Here is a 23,502-nt window from a genome sequence, read left to right as displayed (position 1 = left end):
TATGCTGATGGCGCCTTTTGAAACAAGAGATTCTGTACTGACAAGAAACTTACTGCCTGAATGACTTTCTCCAAAATCACAACGTTCTAATTGATAAACAATTTGAATTTTGAGCAAAACACTGCACTACGGACCAGCTGCTGAAGACAGTGGAGTTCATTCAAGAAGGGTTTCGCAGCAAAATGCTTACTGCCGCACTTTCTCTTGAAATAGCCAAAGCATTTGATAGGACTTGGCATATAGGAATTATTATCAAGCTCATACGACTTGATCTTCCAGCCCATTTAATTCACATAATTAACTCTTATCTCACTAATAGATCTTTTTCTGTATGAGTTAATTCTATCATTTCGACTCCCCATCCAATCCTTAGCGGTGTAGCTCAGGGTAGCCTTCTAGGACCTACTTTGTTCAACATCTTTATTAACGACATACCAAAATCACCTGGTATCACTCTCACACTTTATCGAGATGATACAGCCATCCTAGCTCAAAACAAAACACCTTGAAAACTTGGTTCACAATATTCAGAGATATCTCTCAAGCCTCGAGTACTAGACTAGAAGAGAAACACGCTAATGTGACAATCAAAATCGTAAAAAACAACCTTATATTTAGCGTAGGTATAATGAAACACTCAATCGATTTCGAGGGCAGCTAAAGGTCCCTCCTCATCAGGAGAAAGAAATAATAGGAGAAGGAGTCACAGAAACACGTGGTGCTTATCAGCACTGCACGTGGTTATAACTAGATTTTTAATCAGAATAGCACTGGCCGCCTACTTTTACTGAGCCAGGCTGTCTGATCGAGCATAAAGAAATATTAGTGAAGTTAAAATAGGGAAGGGCAAATGCACCTTACGCTCAAAATCTGAACTTCAAATAATGGAAAGCAACCACTGAAATTATTTTGCCGATAGATGGCGTTACCTCCTCGCGCTTGGTACTACCAGAGGGTATAAAAATCCGTTCAGTGGTTGCTTTCCATTATTTGAAGTTCAGATTTTGAGCGTAAGGTGCATTTGCCCCTCGCTCCCTATTTTAACTTCGCTAATATTTCTTTATGTTTTATCAGATAGCCTGGCTCAGTAAAAGTAGGCGGCCAGTGCTATTCTGATTAAAAATCTAGTTATAACCACGTGCAGTGCTGATAAGCACCACGTGTTTCTGTGACTCCTTCTCCTATTATTTCTTTCTCCTGATGAGGAGGGACCTTTAGCTGCCCTCGAAATCGATTGAGTGTTTCATTATACCTACGCTAAATATAAGGTTGTTTTTTACGATTTTGATCCTCGAGTACTAGCTCATTACTTGGAAAATCAAAATTAATGTTTCTAATGTGCTGTTATGATTTTTAAAAGAGGCCCCCCTCTTGTATCCTACCATTAATTTAAAGTTTTTCAATGACAATGTTCCCTGGTCAAATTCTAGGAGTGTTACTTGATTCAAAATTACACTGGCACCTTCATACTGATCATACTATGAATAAAGCGAAGGCTGCCATATCCTAACTCTACCCCCTTTTAGCTTGAAAGAGCCATCTGTCAAGTTAAAAACAAAATCCTTCTCTATACCTCTGTTATAAGACCTATACAGTCAAAAGTCGTTAATCCGGACACCCATAATCTGGAATAATCTATAATCCGGACCTCAAAGCTACAAACTTTCTGCGCATGCGCCAACGCATGCCCATAATACCTTTATAATCATGCATGCGCATAATACCTTTACGCAAGCGCATATGCGTGTGCGCATAATATGCTTACGCATGCCCGTTTAATGTATAACGGACGTTATAAGCTAAGCTAAAATTATCTAATTATCTATTTCAGTTAATGTTGCAGATTGAGTTGCTCCTTAATCATCGAATTGGATCCGGCTTATTATTTTTTGCAGACTGTTAGAGCAATTTTATAAAAGTAAGCTTGAACTTTCGGTTATGTCAAACAGAATTTCCGATTCTGGAGCTGCCAAAGGATTTATCTACAAAGTGAAAGCATGTTTCAATGTCCATCAAACAAAAAGTGGAATTGCTGCAAAAAATGGATAAAGGCATATCCTTTGTTTTTCTACCCATTTTGAAATCTGTTTATCAATTTCACGCTGCTCTCCGGGGGGGGGATTCTTGTTAAGAATTTGGAAGTAAACATTTGGTTTTGGTTTTCTATATGGAAGTCTGCTGGCTCTCATGTGGGAATGTTTTAATTTGCTTTTTTGAACTGCGAGAAGCAAAAGCTTTTCTAAAGAATGAGATTATGACCTGGTTGGAGGAATTAAATTACAAGAATTTAGCCCAAATGTTACTCTATTTGAGTGATATTTTTGCTCATATACAAATTTTGGGGAAATCTAAGGGGAAAATGTAAATATATTGAGAAGGTGTGAGAAGTTAAATGGTTTCAAAGAAAAGTTATAACTTGGTATCACCAAATTTAAAGTTGGTATCTTACTAATCTTCCATCACTTGAAGAATACCAACTCCTTTTTTTACATGATTTTGAAATAACATGTTTCACCAATAAGAACAAATGCACTTTTTTTACACGAATATTTTGTTCAAGCACGAACCCAACCCCAATTTTTTTAAATTCTAATTTTGACAGTGTGTTTATAAGTCGGTCGATTTATGCTCACATACGTGTTAATGACTTGGTCTACTTCCTTAAAGAATTTGAAATGTTACGAATGACAGCTTCAAGAAAGCAGGAGTGGCTCCACTAGACCAAACAAAGTCATCCAACTAGCCTTACAATACATGCGCGAAATAGCTGTCGATCAGGTGACAAAGGTTGAAGATCATGTTCATCGAGTTCAGACTTCTGATACCATTCCCCTCCCCATCGATTTCACGTAAATTAAATCACTGATCAAACTGTAATATGGCTCAATCAACAGCAAATAAATGAAAAACTTCACCGAATTGCTCATCACTTCCTAAGCAAGCTTCAATCCGAGTTAAATATCGCGAAAATTTTTCAATGAACAAATCCTATTACTTCTTTGGCTTCATATCATATTTTCCTCAATTTATTGTATATTTGGCAAAAAGAATTTATCCCTCCTCGGTATAGTGGCACCGTAGTGAAACTGGCTTATAATGTGTCTATGGACACTTTCCTTCTCTAGATACAGGTTCTTTGACTTCATGGCTTGTTTACTTTGTATTCCCGTGGTTACAGACAAGAGCAAAATTTTTATTATCACTTTTGTCTTGATCTTGCTGCACTTCAACTTGAACACAGCATTTCATTATTCAGTGTTAGTCTTCAGTTTATAGGATGCAATGATGCTATAAGCTTTAAGAGGTAAGACATTAAACAACTTCTGGTTCATATGATGCTGAATTAAAAGGCATAGATGACAGTTGAACTGTTTACAAAATGGTTCAACAACGGTTTTGTTGCTGAGGTCCAGAAATATATGGAACAAAAAGGTTTGGAATTCAAAATACTTTTGTTCATTGGTAATGCAGCCAGCCACTCAGTGTTGGACCATCCAAATATACAAATGCTGTTTTTGTCATCTAATAGCACTCGCCGATTCAGCCACTCGATCAGGGTGTTATAGAAGCATTTAAAATGTACTACATAATTTTACATTTAAATATATTTTAGATTCAGTGGAAGAAAGAAATTTGACTGTTGTAGAAGCATGGAGGAAGTTAACGATTATGGACTGTACTACACATGCTTCTTTTGCCATCAAATAGTTGCACCAGTCAACCTCCAAAGCTTGTTGGAAAAAAATTTCCCAGCTGGTATCAAAAGTGGAAGTTTTATAGTACAAAAATCAGCTGTGCATTCTGAAATAACTCTATCAAATGCATTTGGCGGCAAGGGTTTTAACAACATGTAAACAACTGACATCGAAGAATTGATGCGAGAAAGCCCTTTTGGATGATTTGATCAAATTTATGATAATAAAGAAGTCAATAATGATGAAGTCAAAGAGAAGTTCAGCTATTAATGACTGATTTAATTTGCGGCTGCCTGAAATTTGCTACAAGTAAGGAATAACAATTTCTTACTCATGATTCTGACATGGAGCATACATTAAAATTTCAATGTAATTTTAAGTTTTGTGTAGCTGGATACCATGACTTATATAAGCAGCATGAGAAACCAACAAAACAGTTGCTAATAACAGAATTGGCAAAGGGGGACATCTGTCCCTGGGCGCAGCATCCAGGCGTCGCTAAATTGATGCTACGAAATTTAATGAAATGTTTTCCATTCTTGGCACACAGAAAGGGGCACAAATTCTTCAGTTGTCCCCGGATGCTGGAATCCTAGCTACGCGACTGACAGTTGTGCTAGACATATCTACTGTCTATAGCATTTTTGAATCAGTTTGTAATAAAAGTACACACTTGTTATCAAGTAGTGATGAACAGTTGCAAAATTGATTTTTATTCCTTATTTCAATTTAACTGTTTATATATACTTATGGACTGAATTTTCAATGTACACCAATTTAAATTTTTAAAATTATAATAAAAGTGAATTATTTTTGTTTTGTAATATGGCATTTATTATAATTTTTTTTTTTTTGCATGGTTTTTGAGAAAATATTTAGTGTGTTTTCATCTTGCGCAATTTTTTAAAGTTGTGGAACATTTCCCGAAGTTAATCATATGTTGCATGTACTTTTTTTTACACAGTTTTCTAAACGTATCTACCACGTAAAAAAAAAAAAAAAAAAAAAAAAAAAAAAAAGATAGATGTAGTTGATAAAAATAAGTCTCTAATTCCAAGCGTATGTGAAAAAAATTTGGAAACATTATCAATTTCAGAAACGGATATGAACCCACATCAATTAAATTTGGATAATATGTAAGATGATGGTGAACTGAAGATCTTACAGAACTGCACACAAATCATGTTCTTAAAATGCAGTTTGAAAGCAACACTTTGGAACAATACTGGTGTTCAACAATGAATATCTTCTCAAAACTTATTGAAAAGGCAAACTGTGCTCATGCCATTTGCAATGACATACTTCAAGAGTGACTGCGATCATTATTTTTTAAATGTTTTAATACATTAAAACATTTAAAAAATTTTGAAAAGTACAGTGGAATAAAAATTCTATATAATTAAAAATAATTCAGAGCATTAACATGAAATGTAGACCTACATTCATATACATATATTTACAACATTTTTTAAGAGTTAAGCAAGAATTATATTTTTTTATAAATTGATTAAACGTCAATTTATGCTTCATTATATCATTTCCTACAGTTGCCTATCCTTTTGGTATCTTGGCATTAAAAAAAAATTGTAAAATTTAGCTTTATTTTTTGAGAGGAGAGGAAAGCTTTAATTTCTGGGAATTGGCTGTATTTATATTTTTCTTTGCTGAATTTAAGTATGAACAGAAAGATTTTCATAAAGGACTGGCTTTTCACTCAACACTTTAAGTACTAGATTAGAACTTAAAATTTGCATACTACCAGATATGGGATACGAACTAGATACTCCCATATCTAGTTCATGGAATGTTGAGAACAGTGGTTAAGTTGTCTGATTATTCAACAAATTATTTCTCATAACTTTATCAGAAAAATCTTTAGAAAAGTTTTCTGCTGTTTAAGCATTTTGTAATATACTGAGAAGAAATAATATTTCACAGTCTATGTAATACCTAGGCTATCAAGAACATTCTATCTTTTGTTATATAACACAAGCAGTATAAATAAATGAGCTTTAAACAAAAGGTCTACATAATTAGATTTCATTAGTTTTGTTAATATTGGGTATTTCTGTATTCCACCTCCTTATAGTTACAATATTTCAGCTAAAATTTCATAATATCAATCTTTTTGTTTCTGTGCAATACAGACAGCTAAATTAACTTTTCTGCAAAAGACAAAATTCTTATCTGAACAAACTCAGTATACTCATAAAATTTTTACGTCTCACTGTGCTACATGGCCTATGAACAGTCTTAATACAGTTTATAGCCTAAAAATTTAAATTTTTATAATATCTGAATAATATCTTTGTTTTAAAATTAAATTTGAAAAGGATAATGAGTCTATATTTCATAATATTGGAAATTCCAGATTTGAAAATGTAAAAAAAAATCTGAATTCTGGCTATATTCGGACCACAATCACCTGATACTTATGCAAGTATCAGGTGAAAATATTTAGCTGAAAATATTTAGCTTATGCAAGCCTGCAATTAGTACCTTTTTATCAATCAAAATGAAATTGCTTGGATACACAAGTAGATATACATTACCATTAGCAACAAAGTGGTCAAGATTTGAACAATTCTTATCCAATAAACAGAACCAAAAATGTCATTAAAGACTCAAAATTCAAAACCAAATGTGATGAAAAATTTAGGAAGTAGCAGCTTTGCCTACAGTATTTAATAAATTAATAATCTATTTACCAAAGGATGTTGAAAATTAGATACATTAAACATGTTAAAACTTAAAGTTTTCATAAAATCTACTGTTAATAAAATTAGAAATACAATACCTCAAGCCAAGCTCGAATCCCATTAATATTCCAAGAAGATATTTTGAGATTCCAAAGCTTTCCAGATGGAGATTTGGAAGAATTGCTGAAGTCTAATACTGAAACATCTGCAATCTTCTCTTTTTTAGCAATTTTGGCCTTAGGTGCCTCTTCAAAATCATCATCACTAGCTTCTTTACCTTTAGCTCCTCTGGTAGATTTATTTCCAGCTTTCTTCGGAATGCTAGTAGTTTTTCCTTTGGCTTTTCTTCCTTTAGGTTTTTCAGACATATCAGACTCCAGTTCTTCAGCTGGAAGTTTCTCCTGCTGCTTATTCTTTTTTACTGTTGATATTTCTGTTTCACCAGCATTATCTTCAACCAATTTCTCAGATTCTGAATTCTTCCTTTTTCTAGAACTCTTTGGTCCTGAAGCAGGCTTTTTGGAATCACTAATTTTTTCATTACTCTCTTTGATTTCTTGAACATTCTTAGGTGGAATTTTTCTCCTCCCTTTGGGATTGGGATTATTCCCTTCCTCTACATTTTGCAATTTTACTTTTCCACGTTTAACATCACTTTTTTCTTCCTGGGACTCTTCTTCCTTTAATTCATCTTCAATAGCATTTGTTTCTTCTGTAGGATTTTTAGTTTCACATTCAATCATATTATTTTTGTCTTCACTTTTGATTTTTTTGTTGTTATTTTTGATAGCCATTTTCCTCCCTCTTCCTGTTTGCTTCTTAGGTTCTGCATTTTCTTCATCTAATTCGACAGCATTTTCCTCAGTAATATTTTCTTGTTTACCATTAGGAACTTCTTTCCCAGTCTTCTTGCGTCCTTTAGTAGATGTTTCCTTAACATGCAGTTTTTTCTCGGGAACTTCATCTTCCTCAGTGGCATTATTCTGTGGTATTCTTTTGCCACCCTTCTTTGGTTTTTTAAGCAATGCCATTTTCTTTTCCAAATTATCTTCTACAGTTTCCCTTTCAGAATCATTTACTTCAACGGCAGATTTAACAGTTGCTGACCTTTTAACAGCATTAGCAGGCTGAAAATATTTAGCTTAAATAAGTACATGTATATTATGATATAGAATCATGTGGGGAAAAAAATTAAAAAAGAGTATATGTAACACTGTACTAACTGCTTAGGATATAAAGATTACACAATTTATGCTATCAAAAATTAAACATCCAGATAATTGGATATTGTCTTCCCCCCCCCTTCTATATGCCAAATATATATATATTTATTGTATTGCTGGTGAAGGAACTTATATTTTTACGTATTGTATTTTATTTCAATACAGATTACACAGTGAAAAAATTAGATTTTTTTATCTAAAGTACATACCGGAAACATCTGCTATTAGTTACTTAAGGATGCAAATGATCCTGAAAGTTATCAGTTAAGTATATTATAAATTATGTCAAATATCTTTGGCTAATTTATTTATCAATCACAGTTACAATTTGAAAAATAAAAATCTTAAGCCATACCATGTAAACCCTTCAGCTGCTGCAAAATTAAGCAATTCTATCTTCCCAAACACATGTGATATGTATCAATGGTAAATTTGTAATGAGAGTATATTTATTTGTGTAATTCTGGTGTGTAACTGGAATGGGAGGTGAGCTCGTTGATGGCCATCAAAAGGTTAAATGGCAACAACTATTTATCAAGCCAAAATATTTCTATTAAAGCAGTTCCAGGCTATATGGATGACAAGAGCCATAGTAGCAAAATGCAAAACATAACATAATGTTATGCAACAGCTCCAAAAATTGGAGACACTTTTTAAAATACACATATATTTTCAATGTGAAAATTTTTGTTTCTGTAAAACCCAACATAAAACACACTTTGACAAAATCAAAAATGAAATTATTTTTTTAGTAGCCTTTTTGCTGAAACTAAAATAAAACTGTGACATTTTGTATTTATATAAGTCATTAAACTAGATATATTTTTTTATTTTTACTGCATTCAAATTTAATACGAAATTATTATTATCAGCCCAAAAGGGACATTAGTCCTGAATGGGATATTAGTCTCGAAATGACATTTTGCACTGAATCGCACTAAACGGCACATCACTTTTTAAACTGTTGCCACCAAATATTATTGCTCTGTATTATATTTAAAGAAACTAAATCTGCATGAAAATATGTACGTTTTCTGCACTGTGAATAAACAATGCTACAACAAACTACATCCATTAAATTCTGAATACCATGGTCCTCCACCCGAACATGTGCACCTGGAAGCCCGAGTTTCGAATTTGCTTTATTGTTTACTCCATATTTTGAAAAAAATTAAGCGTGTTGTTGTTGATGCTTATCCTCGAAAGATCTGACATATGTCAGATTACTTCCAAAAGGTTGTTGACCGTAAAAAAAATCGATAACGGTGAGGGGATCAGATGTTAAGTCCTCCTTTGAAAATCCGATACAGCCCAGTATGTGATCAGGTGAAGCTGGATGGCCACAACATTTTTTACAAGCGGGGTGGATTTTTCTGCCATTATCAAAGGAAAGACTTTTAAGGCAGCCACTTGTTAGTCTAGTCAGAGCAGTCTGGGAGCCATGGTCACATTTCATTTCTAGTAGGGAGCCAGGGGATGTTCCTGTGAACCATTACTGCATAGGTGGAATACAGCATATAATATTAGTTTTAGATCTTTTATTTGAGTAAAGTTCTTGGTAAGTAAGTGAGGAGCCAATGACTGTTTCATTTTCATTACCCTCTTTTGCCAGTTTATCAGCAACCTCATTACCACTAATATTAGCATGTGAAGGGATCCACTGGAGGTGGATGTTGTGGGTCAGAGATTTTCCTCAGTTTGAGCAGAATAGATATGCTGGTTTCATCGCATGCAGACAACCAATCGCTAAGATGTTGAAGTGCACTGAGGCTGTCTGATAAAATCCATAGTTCCCCAAAATCACAATCATAAGCCAAGATAGCATCAAGCCCCACTTTAATCACAATTAACTCGCTCCTGAAGACAGAGCAAGTGTCAAGATTGTATTGCTTTATTGCAGTTTCAAAGTGAGGGGTCTTAATAAAGATACTGCTGCCAGTATGATCTTCTGTACGACTACCATCAATATAGACTTACACTGCATCTTTAGAAATGCAACTAATAATTTCCACAGCCAGTTGCCTAAGAAGGTTTTCATGGTGAGTTTGCTTGCTTGCAGTGGATTTCAGATCAAAGCGGAAGAAAACTCTCGGTAGTCCCACTTTTTAAAAAGAATAAACACACTTGTGATTAACAAACTCAACAATTTTCATTCAACAATGGCAATACTGTACAGAAAAAAAAAAAAAAAAAAAATACAACGGACAGTCTGAAAATAAGTTCTCCTTGTAAATGTGGGCAGATGTATACAAAAGATAAAAAATATAATGAGACATTAAAGATAAGTCATAATTTTATTTTTCCACATAATTACCAAGTATGTTGAGACCTTTGTCATACTGCTTTATAAGCTTCAAAAAGCCCTTCTGGAAAAAATCAGGGCTCCGCATACAGAAGAATGCCTTGTGTGACTTCAGCACTGCTTACAAAGTGCCTTTCGCCGAGATTCTTCTTCAAAGCTGTAAACAGATGAAAGTCACTGGATGAAAGATCAGGACTGTATGGCGGGATGGTCACGCTGCTCCAAACCAAGAGTTTCAATATGGTTTTGTGTTGTCGTCACCAAGTGTGGTCTTGTATTGTCATTCAACAACAGAAGGCCAGGCTGCTTTTTTTGAATAGCCTCCTTCAATTTCGACAAGGTGTGTCAGTGCCACATAGCATTGATGGTTCCAACCTCCAAACAACTGAGCAACAACTCCTTGAGCATCCCAGAAAGCTGTGAGGAGCACTTTTAACTGCAGAGGAAGTTGTTTTGAACTTTTTTGGGACAGGTGATAACGGATGTTTCCACTTCATAGATGTGGCCTTCAGTTCGGGGGTGAAATGGTGGACCCACGTTACATCCTCCGTCGCATTCTGAAACAGAAATTCATTGCCATGACAATGATAATGCATGAATACTATGCAATGTTTCATGTGGTTCGGAGTCAGTTGTCAGGGCACCCATTGTGCTGACACTTTCCGGTATCAAAGAACATCATGGATAATCTTGTGAGCTCACGCATGTTAGATTCCAATTTTTTCCACTAATTCATCGATGATGATACAACGGTTTGCTTTAGTCATGACATCCATCATCTGTAGCTGCTGCACACATCCCTCCAGCCCTTGCTGACGTTCCTCACAGAATTCGTGGCACCATTTGCTTCGACATCACATCTGGCCCATACACTTCCGCTAGACAGTTATGGATTTCTGCTCCTGATACTCAATGTACCCATTCATAGCACACAACCACCCAATCCCCATATGGTGATTTGTTTTAGTAGCAGAAATTTGGTAACTTTAATTAGTTCGCAAAAATGGTTACTTTTTTATATTGTTGATTAAATCTTTCTTAAGCTTTTGCATGAGTTGTTGCATAGTAGTTGTTAAATGAGTTAGCTGGAGAGTATTATTTGTGAGAAGTAAAATTTTTGTGAGTTTCAAGATTTCAAAATGCTGTGTGTCATATTATTATGTACATCATTTCCAACTCCTGTGTACTGCTGTATTCTCTAATGGATTTATAATATATTTATTAACTATTTACTGTAAGTGTGAATTTTATTTTTCGGTGAGGGTTACTTGAATGTCGATCCCCATTTGAGGCTCATGGCAGATTCCACCTATATTCCAATTTTCAGTCTCTATGTCAATCCAGACATGCAGAAATAAGTGTAAATTGAGAGAAATATACTTGGCAGTTAATGGGTTAAAAAAACAGTGACTCTTTTTAGAAGAGCTATTCAGAACTTATTAGTTAATTATGAGCAAGCACGAAATATAGTTTTAAAACTTGTGAAAATTTAAATGCTTTAAAAGAGCACTCAATCTGATTAGCAATCTCAAAATGAGCTTAATATAGATTAGATTTCAAATGTATATCTAAATTAGTCTAAATCAGGGGTTCCCAACCTTTTTGTCCCTAAGAGCACATTCTAGAATATCTTTTGATCGGCTGGCACCATTTACTTTTTCAAGGTGAATTTATAGTTGGATAGAGTTAACCCGCGGGAAGGTGTGTGGGGTGTGTCATACCCCACCCCTACATAAAAGTGGAATATTCCTAACTTGTGAAACTGAAATTCTGTGTTGCATTCAGTAGCTGAGTTTCTAGTTGTGGTTGACTTTCAGAACAGCTTTTTCTTTGCCTGTGTGTTTCAGAAACAGATTTATCGGTATTTTGTAGGAACTGGAGTAATACACACCCCCCCACGCTTGTCCACGTAAGTGTTTTTCTGACCGAATATTTAGTTCAGAAATTTATTTCTGGAGTGTGACAGTAAATATTTCTACTCGCAAGTCATTTTAAAGTACTTAACCTTAAATTCTTGAAAATTTCTAACCACATTATTAAAAAGAATGACTCCCTATGAATTGCAGATGCAACGCCTGTGATATTTATTAGAAATATTTGAAAGCGATGAAGATTGCATTTCGGAAACTGAAGATGAAACTAAAAATATTTTCTACACTGTTTTCGTATAGAAAAAAATAAAACATTAATTTCTAATGTTCCTAAAAAAGGAAAAATTGTTCTTATGCTTTCAACATTACGTAACGACCATACTATAGATGATACTATTGGAGAAAATAAAACGTCAGGAATTATATATTTTTATAATATGACTAAAGGAGCAGTGGATATGGAGTCAGCCAATTAGGTGGCCAATGATAATTTTTTTCCTGCACTGAATGTTGCTGTAATAAATGCTTGAATTATATTACATTCAACTACTAATTCACCAACCAGAAACAGAAGTCTGTTTTTGAAGAACTTAGCATTACAATTAATGAAAACAAGTATTGAACAAAGATCAGAGATTAATACTTTACCAAGAAACTGACGTACTGCATACAAAACAAAAGCAGATGTTTCGATGAAGAATTAAAACGAATACATGAAATTTGAAACCACTAAGTATGAAAGATGTGACAAATTGCCCTCGTGCCAAGGACAGAAGAACGTGAATGCAATGTTTAAAATATGAAAACATTCTGTGCCAAGAACACATGAATGTATTTCATTCAAAGTGTGAAGAAATAAAATAAGCATTGTTTATTAGAGATGCAATGAAACTTAGAGGCATGATGTTTATTTTTTAATTATTTTCATTTATCTTAATTTTAAGTCTAAGATTATTTTGGAAATTAATTTTTTGAAACCCAATTATTATTCACGTATATATAATACACGAGAACAAGAAAAACCGCTTAAAACTAAATAAAACTATTTTTAACGTATTTTAAATATTGGGGTATGTGATACCCCACGCGCCCACTCTAGTAACTTTTCTTGGTGCTACTTCCGCCAGGTTAATAGTACATGCACATAAAAAACAGGGTAGTGGAGTCGGAATTGGAGTTAGGCAGATTTTTGGGTAAAAGGAGTTGGAGCTGGAGTCGCTAAAAACAGGTTGACTCCAAATCCAGTTTTTATTTAAAGTGAAAAATGATACGGGAGGAGGATGGATGTGATATTTGCCATTATTAATTAAACTGATTTATTAGTTACTTCATTTAGTTACAAATCTCGTTGGTAAATTTAGGTATGCAGCAATAGTAGCAAGAACTCCCAAAACTGATGCCATTCTTAGGAAGCTAGCAGGAAAAGGAGCAATTATTGATCAAGCAACATGATGGAGAAGTACATAATTGATGAAATAGTTGCTAGAACGTTAAGAAAATTTTTAGGAGATGTAGATAACCCTAATGTTTCACCAAGAGAAAGACTGTGGAATTATCTTTCAGAATTTGAAACTCTTCTTTCTACACTATATATAGCCACACACACACACACAAAAACAAAAACAAAAAAAAAAAAAAAAAAAAAAGCTATAATCTGAAGAATTAACAGAAGGCGAGAATGGAAGAATGTATGTTTATTGCAGAAGGAATCATTTCTTCAATGAAGAAAAGAGAAACTAGTTTGCTAGACAATGAGATCTTGCTGGGTTCAATATATGTAGATCCAAAACACCGAATTTTGTTAGATGACGAACTGAAATTAAAAAGGCAAAAAAAGCTATCTATGAACTTTCATTAAGAATGAACTTATTCTCAGAACGATTGAAGGAATGAAATCAGGAAGTCAAACTGCAGACATTGCAACTGAGTCTCTGTCATCCTCTTATAATGATGAATTACATTTTGAGAAGGATTTGGATAATATTGAAAAGTCTAAGGTAAAGAAAGCGAATGAAATTAAAGAACCAAGAGCCTTTAGATATAAAAACAAAAAATTACAAGCAATATTTCTACACGGCCTTTGAAGAAATACGATTGCTCTCGCAAGACACCTTTTTTAGAACTTATAAAAATCTGTCCTGAACCAGCTCTTTTCTCCTACTCAAGTCAGTGTGTGGAAAGACCCTTCTCAGCTTGGAAGTTTTATATAATTGGATCTATGGTACTCTAACAAAGAAGATCTTGCCTAAGTATACCGTTTCTTAGAAATAACTAATGCCAGTTTTTCCATTCCATAATAAATGCTAATTAATATAAATAATTTGCTATGCCCTCATTTTTTTTTTGTATCATCTATTACTTCTTTTATATAACAAAATAAGCTGCAACCTATGAGCATATGTTTACATATATATGAGGGAGTTAGAGTCTTTAAAATTCCAGAGTCTGTCATTTTCCCTACCAACTCCACAGCTCTAGTATATACACATAAAGCATCTAAAGCTGGCCTTAGAAATACAGAGGCTATTCACACACTTTTTAGATGCTTTCCATTGTAATTACAGAAATTTTTATGTTTTAAATGTTCGGTTTAAACCTTTATTCTTAACTTCATTAACAAAATAAGCTATACCCATGGGAATAAGTTTACATATATATGAGGGAGTCGGAGTCGTAAAATTTCACGAGTTGGTCATTTTATTTACCGACTCCACAGCCCTGGATTGGTTGCATTTCGCTTTGTGCTGGTATCTGTATTGGACGCAATTTCTATTCGATTAAAAATAAAAAAACGTTCACATAGAACTTTATTGAGACATTTTTATTGTGATCGTACAGTGGCAGGCACACGTTAAACCATCAGCGGATGCCTGCGGGCACAGGGTTGGAGACCCCTGGCTTAAATAGTTAGTTTGGATTTCAAACTAACAGCAGAGGGCAGGAACACTAAGAAAACATATAATTCAAAGAAAACCTTTTCAGTTTCAATTCCAGAGATTAGAAATTTTCATACACTTTTCAGAAATTGAGAGTTCAGCTGCTTTTTTGCATTGCTTCATAGAAAAGTATTCAACAATAGTTTTATATAAAACAATGCACTATTTAAATTTTTAGTAAATTTAATTAAATAATTTTAACACTTTTATATGAAGCAGTGTTTGTTTATAAGCTTAACAACAAATTTCTTTTGTTTAAGAAGTAATTTCGGTTTCATTTCTGCAAGATTTTTATAGTCACTGATTTTTGTTATTATTATGAACAACTATGTAAAACAAAATCTGACATAGCCATTCATGACTTGTGCCTAATTAAATTAACAAAATTACAGCATAATTTTATTGAACAATACTCATTTATGATGCCTCTGATAGTACTTTCATGGTAAGTCCAAATTTTAGATGTAAATTATATTGCATATATATCTTGCTGTCTAAGTATAAAAGAAAAACTAGCTGATTCAAATTATTACACCATAAAGGTAGTGAAGAATTACTTCAAACTAAGTAAAAGCCAATGGTAGCTGATAGTTTTAACTCATAAAATTACATATAGTATGTGACAGTGACTGTTAATGATATAACTGCTATATAGCATTTGCATACAATCAAGACTTTAGGTTTATGCTCAGTGTTGTGTTAACAAGGGGCCCTGGGCAAATCAGTGTGCTGGAGTCCCTATGACAATAACTCACAGCAGTGGCATAGCTAGGGTGGGGAAATGGGGTGGCGTGCCCGGGGACATCTGTTCCCGGGCACGCCAAATTGATGGCATGAAATTTTAGAATGAAGTGTTTTCCATTCATGGCACACAGAAAGGGGTGCAAAATCTTCAGTTGTCCCTGGGCACTGAAAACCCTAGCTACACCTCTGACTCACAGAAATTAAATGTATATAAATGAATTAGCATAGGACTCCTATGGTTCAGGGCTCCCCAGGCAAATGCCCAGCAGGCCCACGTGTTACGACGACCTTGTTAGTGCCCATTTATCTGAAGATTATGTAACTTCAAAAGACTGAGGAGGTACTTCTGAGAGATGATTCATATTCGAATTACATATGGGAGGAGAATTTCAAATAAAAAAAATTTCGGATGCTTAAAGTATTAAATTTTCTCATTAACATATCATACATAGATGTCCTTTTTGCTATAATATTTAGTTTTCATTCAGCAATAATTCTTTTTATCCCAATAATCACATACACAATTTGATACAAATAATGATCTTGACAACTCATTATTTCTGCATGCAAGTTTAAAGACTTCCATTATCCCTAAACTCTTTTTGTAGCATTTCTACGTTTACTTCTCCTATTCATTAGCACAAGCAAATAAACTTCATAAAGATTTAATGCCAAAATAACTAGTATTTAAATCAGATTTTTGACACACTTATTCTACTTATGAAGTTTTGTTCCTGTAAAGCACCATTTTATCAGCTAAAATTTCAAATGTAGTGTTGAATAATCAATGAAACAAAAACAAAATCTAATTTTGATAAATTTTTAAATAAATTTTAAGCAAGTAAAATGATGTGGAAATAAAACTCTTTTTGTCACAAGAGGTAAGGAAAATGAAATCACCAAGTGATTAAAAAATATGAATTAAATAATTTGGATCTATAATTGAATCACACAATAAAAAACGAAATAATTCCAGCTCTTAATTTATATAACAAGAAATGGTAACTTGCACACTTCAACAACAGTCACACTTGCATCTCAACCAGTGTCATTTTTGCATAGCACAGATACTGGAATGAATCAACTTCGTAGCACAAAACCACAAATTATGCTAAATGAATACTTATTGATCTAGAATACTAATTTTTAAAAATTTTTAACGGCACAGCGAGTTATTTATTACCACTTTTATATCAGATTATAAACTATAACAGAAAATCTACTGTATGAAATACAAGGGGGGATAAAGTCTCAAAAATGAAACAAACTAACCGATTTACGCGGCATTGTTTTCAAAACTTGAAGTTTTATAACTATGAAATTAAAAACGAGCAAAGTTTCTGCGGTTTTAACCGTGCAAATACGCTGTACGTTACTGGACGATTCCAAACGAATCTTGCTGAATGATTTGAAATATATCACAATCCTATTGGACGAGCGCTACATGTTTCAGCCATTTTTTTGCTTTTGGAGGGAAAATGTAGTCTTTTTATTGGATAGAAGATAGCTTAGTTTTGTAGCCATCTGGAAATGGTAGCTTTTGTGTAAACAAATTCTTGATTTTTTCCATATGATTCTACCTTGAATAATCAAGACAGCAACTTTCCACCTCTCGACAAAGAAATGGATTCTCAGGACCTGAAAATACTAAGAACTCCAAGTTATCTGAAACTTCAACCACAAGTTCCACTTTTTCAGAATTATTTAACTTGGGTTCATTAAAAACAATATGGACAATTATTAGAGCAGGCCTCAAAACTATGAAGAAGCCAACCTCGCCATATAGGCAAAATAGGTGCAATTGGTGGACATTTCTTTAACATGCCAAGCAGTATTAATCTGAGAAACAAAAATTTTTTCATGAAATGCTAATTGTCTATTTAACAAAAAAGACGAATTTGGAGATCTTCTGGAACTCGAACCTGACGTAATTCTTATACAGGAAACGCATTTGAAACCTGCTGTGACGCAAACTATTCTACTTACTATGCGGATTGAGAAACCGGATGCGGAGGTAGAATCATCACTTTTGTTAAAAGGAGCATTCAGCATCAACTCAAACAAAATTTTTCTACCTCTTTTGAAAGCAACATTATCGAAATTTAATTTGAGCACAAGAAATTCATCATCTCTAATATCTATATACCTCCTAATAATAGTCTCATTATTTCTGAAACTGAACAACTACTGGATTTTAACTCACCTGCTTTAATTGGAGAGGATTTCAACGCTAAGCATCGATGCTGGAATCAAGGAACTCGCAGTAGAAAAAGACGAGAAATTTTTAGCACGATTCAAATAAAAATTATACCATTCATGCCACTGATAAACCTATGCATTACGTCTATAATAGCTTTTATATTATTGACGTTTTTGTATCAAACAACATCGACTATAATTAAAAAATTTCTGTTACTCCAGTTCTCTCATCTGACCCCATCTTTCTTGAAATCAGCATAAATACTGGGCACTTACCTTCACTTGGTAAGAGTATTGGCGTTACAGACTGGAAAAAATCACAAAAATAATTTCAGATACCCTTCCTGGAAAGAAAAAAAAAAAAAAAAAAATCAAGTGCAAAAATCGTATTAGAAAAACTGGCAAAATACAAGAGACCCAAGGCTCAAAAAGCATCTGAACGCTGTTCAACGTGACATTAAGAAGAACATTAGTAACTTCAAGACGCAAAGCTGGCGAAACTTCCTAAACTTTCTGTCAACAGAAGGTGCATCGAAAAGAACTCTTTTTTGACACTGCAAAGGAATTTAAGAAACCCTTCAAGCAAATTCCGCCATTTCATGGTACCAACGGAATGGTTTATTCTGACGAAGATAAAGCTGACACCTTTGCAGATATACTAGAAGAAACGTTTACTCCCAATACTACCCCTTACGATAACAATCATATTTCCAAAGTTAATGATACTGTTAATACCTTCATAAAAATTCCACGTCCTTTGAACTTTACATTCCTCGCCACGCCTAAGCTGGTTGCTGATTATATTAGCTCCTTAAAACCCAAAAAAGCTCCAGGTGTTGATGGTATTTCCACCAAAGCGCTGAAACATCTTCCTATCAATGCTATCACTTGTCTTACGAAGAACGACGAACGTCTTTACGAACTCTATCATAAAGTTCTCTTACTTTCCTAATACACGGAAGCATGCCATCATCGTTGTCTTCTCAAAACCGCATAAAAATTCAAAGTTTCCACAGAACTGCCGACCAATTAGCCTTCTAAGTTATCTTTCTAAAATAGCTGAAAAAATTATCCTATATCATCTCAATCAAATTATTCCACAAGAACAGCTTGGCTTTCGTCATCTTCATACTACTAATTACCAGCTGCTTCGTGTCATCAACTATATTACTAACGATTTCAATTATAAGGTCCCTATCGGAGCCATTTTCCTTGACATTGCGAAAGCTTTCGATAGGGATTTGTGTGCACCGGGAACTTGTATACAAACTTATCAAGTTGAAATATCTCCGACCATTATATTAGACTTATTGCTTCCTATCTCCAACAAAGAATCTTTGCTGTGAAAAATGGTAATACTGTTTCTACCATGAGAAACATTTTCGCTGGAGTGCCCCAAGGATCAGTACTTTCACCATATTTATATAACATTTACACTTACGATATTCCTAGAAACCCACAAGTTACCATTGTTCTTTTTGCAGGTGATACTGCAATTATGACATAAGTTTCTACAGTTACAGTTGTCCAGCTCCTTCTTCAAGATTACCTCAAACATCTAAAACAGCGGTTCTCAACTTTTCGACTAATGCGTACCATATAAATAAAAATGAAAAACTTAAGTACCACCGCTACATTTTACAATGATTATTTTTCAATTTCCCAATAGAAATATTGAAAATAAATATATTTGCACAACCTATTGGCTATTTGTATTAAATATGCATACATAAAAAATATATCAGACTAAAAATGGGTTACCATTTTTATTATCAAACTTTATGTTATAATACTTTAATTCTAAAATTTGGCGCGAAATTTGGCCTGTTTAAGAGAGACAAATTTCTCTTTGTGTCTGGTCTTATTTCACTTAACTTAGTTTTAACCGCAAATTAGGATCATTTTCTTCTGCATTTAATTTTTAAATATAACATGGAAGAAAATCCTTGTTCACACAAATAGGTTGTGCAAAGAGGCAATAGAAACTTAATAGCTTTATTTGAAATGCCTTTAAAGTTATTTTTTGGTTCAGCCAAAAGTTAACAAGTGTATTATTTTTGAAATCTTCAGTTAGAGTTCGATCACAGAACTATCAATTTTTTTTTCTTCATGAGATTTCTGAATTTAATAATTAAAAATACTTTTTTTACCAGCAGTGGTACGCGTACCACCAGTTTAGAATCCCTGATCTATGAAATTGGCCCACTTTTTGGAGGATTGCAGTTAACACTGAAAAATCAAAAGCAATAATTTTTCGTAAAGGACAAAGAAATTTTACACAACCATGATATCTTCTGTTTGATGAAGAAATTGACTGGGTTGGCAAAAGCAAATATCTAGGAGTCATTCTAGATAAAAAATTGACTTTTCAGAAACATTTCAGGGAAACTGTGAAAAAAATTCATAATTCGCCCATTTCTTGGCAGAAAAAGTCATATGGACGCTTCTAATAAACTCCTTTTTTATAAATCTATACTTCGACCAGCATTACTCTATGCTAGTCTTGTCTGGGGTCATGCTGCCAACACATCCAAGTTCTTCAAAACAAAGCCTTTAGAGAAATTATCAACGCGCCATGGTTCATTCCAAATTCGTATATCCACCGTGACCTCAAAGTAGACACAATTCAAAATTATAGTCAAAAACTTGCCAGAAATTTCTTCAGTTCAATTCTCACTCATCCTAACAATGCATCAAATCTCTTAGATATTCTACTTTTCTCAGAGAAAAACACAAATATCCATCTGACATTCTCCATCCTTAACATTTTTTACTCATACTTGACTCTTCAGTTCACTGATTTGGATCTTTCTCCAGAAACTCACTTTATTCGTCGACTGATGGCGTCCACTTGACTTACTTTAATCTCATTTTCCCATACTACTCATTTTGGTTTACCGATGGTCTTCACTAGATACAGTGTAAAAGAAAGCACTGCTTTCTGAAACTCTGATTCACTATATGTTCTTAGTAGTAGTAAAATTTTGCCAAAGAATGTTCCATAAAAAGTGAGAGATAAAAAACATATTTCATTTTCTTTCTGAAAAGAAGCGTTAGATGTGAGCAAGAATTTGTCAGAGTTTATTGCATTCTTTCATCAATAAGAAAATCTTTTAAACTTTTTAAACAAAGGTTATTTGAAATTATTCTGGAGAACAAAACTACAGAGATTTAATTAGGAATACATGTGGACTAATAGCATAAGTTTCATTTCCAAATATATTACTGTGCGCTTACGGGTTCGTAATAGATTGGGTGAATCACAGAACTGACGATAGCTTGATAAAATTTATTTTGCCGAAAGGAAATTCTGGAACTTTCCACAAGAATGCTCGTACAACTCTTCTCATAGTATAATCAGTATTTACACCTCAAACTACTAAGAAATTAAACACACTGTAATGCAAAGTACATCTAAAAGGCGAAGCTCACACGAAGCGCAGAGTACAATCAATAATTACACTTCAAACTGCTAAGAACGTTAAACGCAAAGTAATGCAAAGAGTACCTAGAAGGCGAAACTCACAAGGAGATCTCTTAATACTCCATACTCAACGCTGAATTAAACAACTGAGTAATACTGATGCTGTCCCCGCTCTTACGTAGTTTTCCCCCGGCCGTCGAGAAGGCTCTAGTGCCTTCCACTTATCGAAATTAATGGATGATTCCAAACGAATCTTGCTGAATCAACATATGATGCCAACATCGTATCATCAACATTGTGAGGCCAATCAACATATGAAGGCCAGATACGATTACAGTTACATATAGGGATCAATTATAGTTATTCAATTACAATACCCATTATAGTAATCAGGGCTTAATTTCTAAAATAAGAAGTGCCGGAGCCCTGCTGAAGACCGTCAGGAAAGAGGAAAAAGAATAAATTAGTAAATAAAATGACTAATAAAGTCATTAGTAATTAAAAACATAAATAATTAATCAATAAGAGAATAAAATAATTAATTATTATATTAATTCAATAATTAAAATTTAATAAAAGTAAAGAGATAAATTAAAACTAGATAAGCGATTTTTAATACAGTTTTATTACTAAAAATGGAATTTTTGAGATCAGATTTTCACTGAAATTGTTGTTCAGTTACGTAAGCGAAGTGTCGAAGCCTTCTTATTTAGGGCACCAATGCGCTCCGACTAAAATTATGGTTTATCCCCAAAACTAAGAAGTACCGGAGACGGGTTCCGGCGCAGTTTAAGTTCTGAGGGTTATACAGGGATCTACCAAAATGTCGCCAAATGGTCGTTAAGTTTGGCGACTTTTCTCAATTCCTCCCCGATTTAGCGAGGTAGCCTCTTACCTCAGTGTTAAATAGACTTGCCCCTGTATTCTTATTTTTCCGGCAGAGTTTCGTCTCTTTAAAGTTCTTCGTCTCATATTGCATTATACAAAAAATATTACAATTTTACATATAATTTCACTAAAATTATTTACATACCTATGAAATTCGTAACAATATTTATAACACGGATCATTGACAAGTATTTACTGTTAGTTGACTCGTGCATGATAGTATGGATTTCACATTTCGGTTTTTTTACAACTCTTTCTACCATTTTACTACAAAATACATAATCAGTTATTATTTCAATCTTTCCAGCATTTATAGTTTGATTAAACTTAAGAATGAACTTGAATTCGAGGAATTTGAAATAATTTTAACTAATTAATCTAACAAAAGGTGCACTTAAAAGGGTAAAATTTAGAGTTAAATTTGGTAATGATTTACCTCAAGTTTTCTGTACTGACAAAGGTTTACGGCAGGGAGTTGTTCTGTCCTGTTTACGTTTTAACCTGGCTCTTGAGTAGGCTATCAGAGCTTCTGGTCTTATGAATAGAGGAATAATTTACCATAAGACAATACAAACCTTCGTATTCGCAGACGGCATTGCTTTAGTTGGTAGATCCAGAAATTTTGCTGTAGAATCATTCCATCTATTAGAAGCTAAGGCAAGAAAATCAGGCCTAACCATAAATGAAGATAAAACAAAATTTTTAGAAATTGCCCATAAATAAACTAATCCGTCGCCACTGACTGTGAACGACTGCACTTTTGAAAATGAGGCACAATTCAAATATCTTGGAATTGTTGTCACTAATAATAATGATTTATCTATGGAAATTAATAACAGGCTCCTCATTGTAAATAAATGCTATCCTGGTCTTAAAAATCAGTTCAAATCTAAATTTATCTGCCATAATACTAAAATTAATATATATAAAACCTTATTACGTTCCATCATACTATATGGCTACGAGTGCTGGGCAATGACTAAAATAACTGAAAGTAAAGTACTGATATTTGAACGTAAAATACTAAGAAAAGTGTTTGGCGTTGTTTGTGAAAATGGTGTTAGGAGATCAATGTATAATCATGAAATCTACCAAAAATTTAGACAGCCTAATATTGCCAAGGTCATAAAAAGCCACAGAATTCGATGGTTGGGTCATTTATACAGAACTGAAGACACAAACCCAGTAAAGCAACTCACATTTGCCAAACCTATGGGAGTTAGAAAGCCACGAAGGCCACCAATTAGGTGGCTTGATGCTGTTGAGGATGACATTAATACCATACATAGAGAAGACTGGAGGAGTATTGCCATGAATAGGTCTAGATGGCGTAGACTGATTGAGATGGCCTAGACCAGCAGTAGGCTGTAGTGCCTCAGAAGAGGAAGAAGAAGAACCCGAATTCGTTTTAATAAAACGTCTGACCGCTTAAGTTAGGATGTGATAAGAACTGAGAAGTTCGAACGTTTAAAAACACCTGGATCACAAAAAATACGTTTTTGACTCGATCGCTTGAGTAAA

At 33.9% G+C, this 23,502-nt stretch overlaps 1 protein-coding gene across 2 annotated transcripts in view; it reads right to left on the bottom strand.

The window, feature by feature from the left end:
- The window catches only part of Rrp1 (Recombination repair protein 1), a 54,885-nt gene extending 37,954 nt beyond the window's left edge, over nt 1-16,931 (bottom strand). The window contains exons 1-2 of one of the 2 annotated variants that reach the window (XR_015042538.1): nt 16,743-16,931; nt 6,493-7,521 (exon numbers count right to left, since the gene is read on the bottom strand). Coding sequence is in view for 1 of the 2 variants with exons in the window: in XM_035370071.2 (XP_035225962.1) it covers nt 6,493-7,521; nt 16,743-16,757 (1,044 nt within the window). In the remaining variant the exon portion in view is untranslated. The remainder of the gene's footprint in view (nt 1-6,492; nt 7,522-16,742) is intronic. The other variant, XM_035370071.2, reaches the window with a different exon arrangement.
- Between the last annotated feature and the right edge of the window lie 6,571 nt (nt 16,932-23,502).

Source organism: Stegodyphus dumicola, chromosome 8 (assembly GCF_044657685.1).
Source record: "Stegodyphus dumicola isolate Sdum_Otavi_A_Nest chromosome 8, ASM4465768v1".
NCBI classification, from domain to species: domain Eukaryota; kingdom Metazoa; phylum Arthropoda; class Arachnida; order Araneae; family Eresidae; genus Stegodyphus; species Stegodyphus dumicola.
The sequence above is the reverse complement of the archived record's forward strand: the minus strand, read 5'-3'. Positions and strand labels throughout refer to the sequence as shown.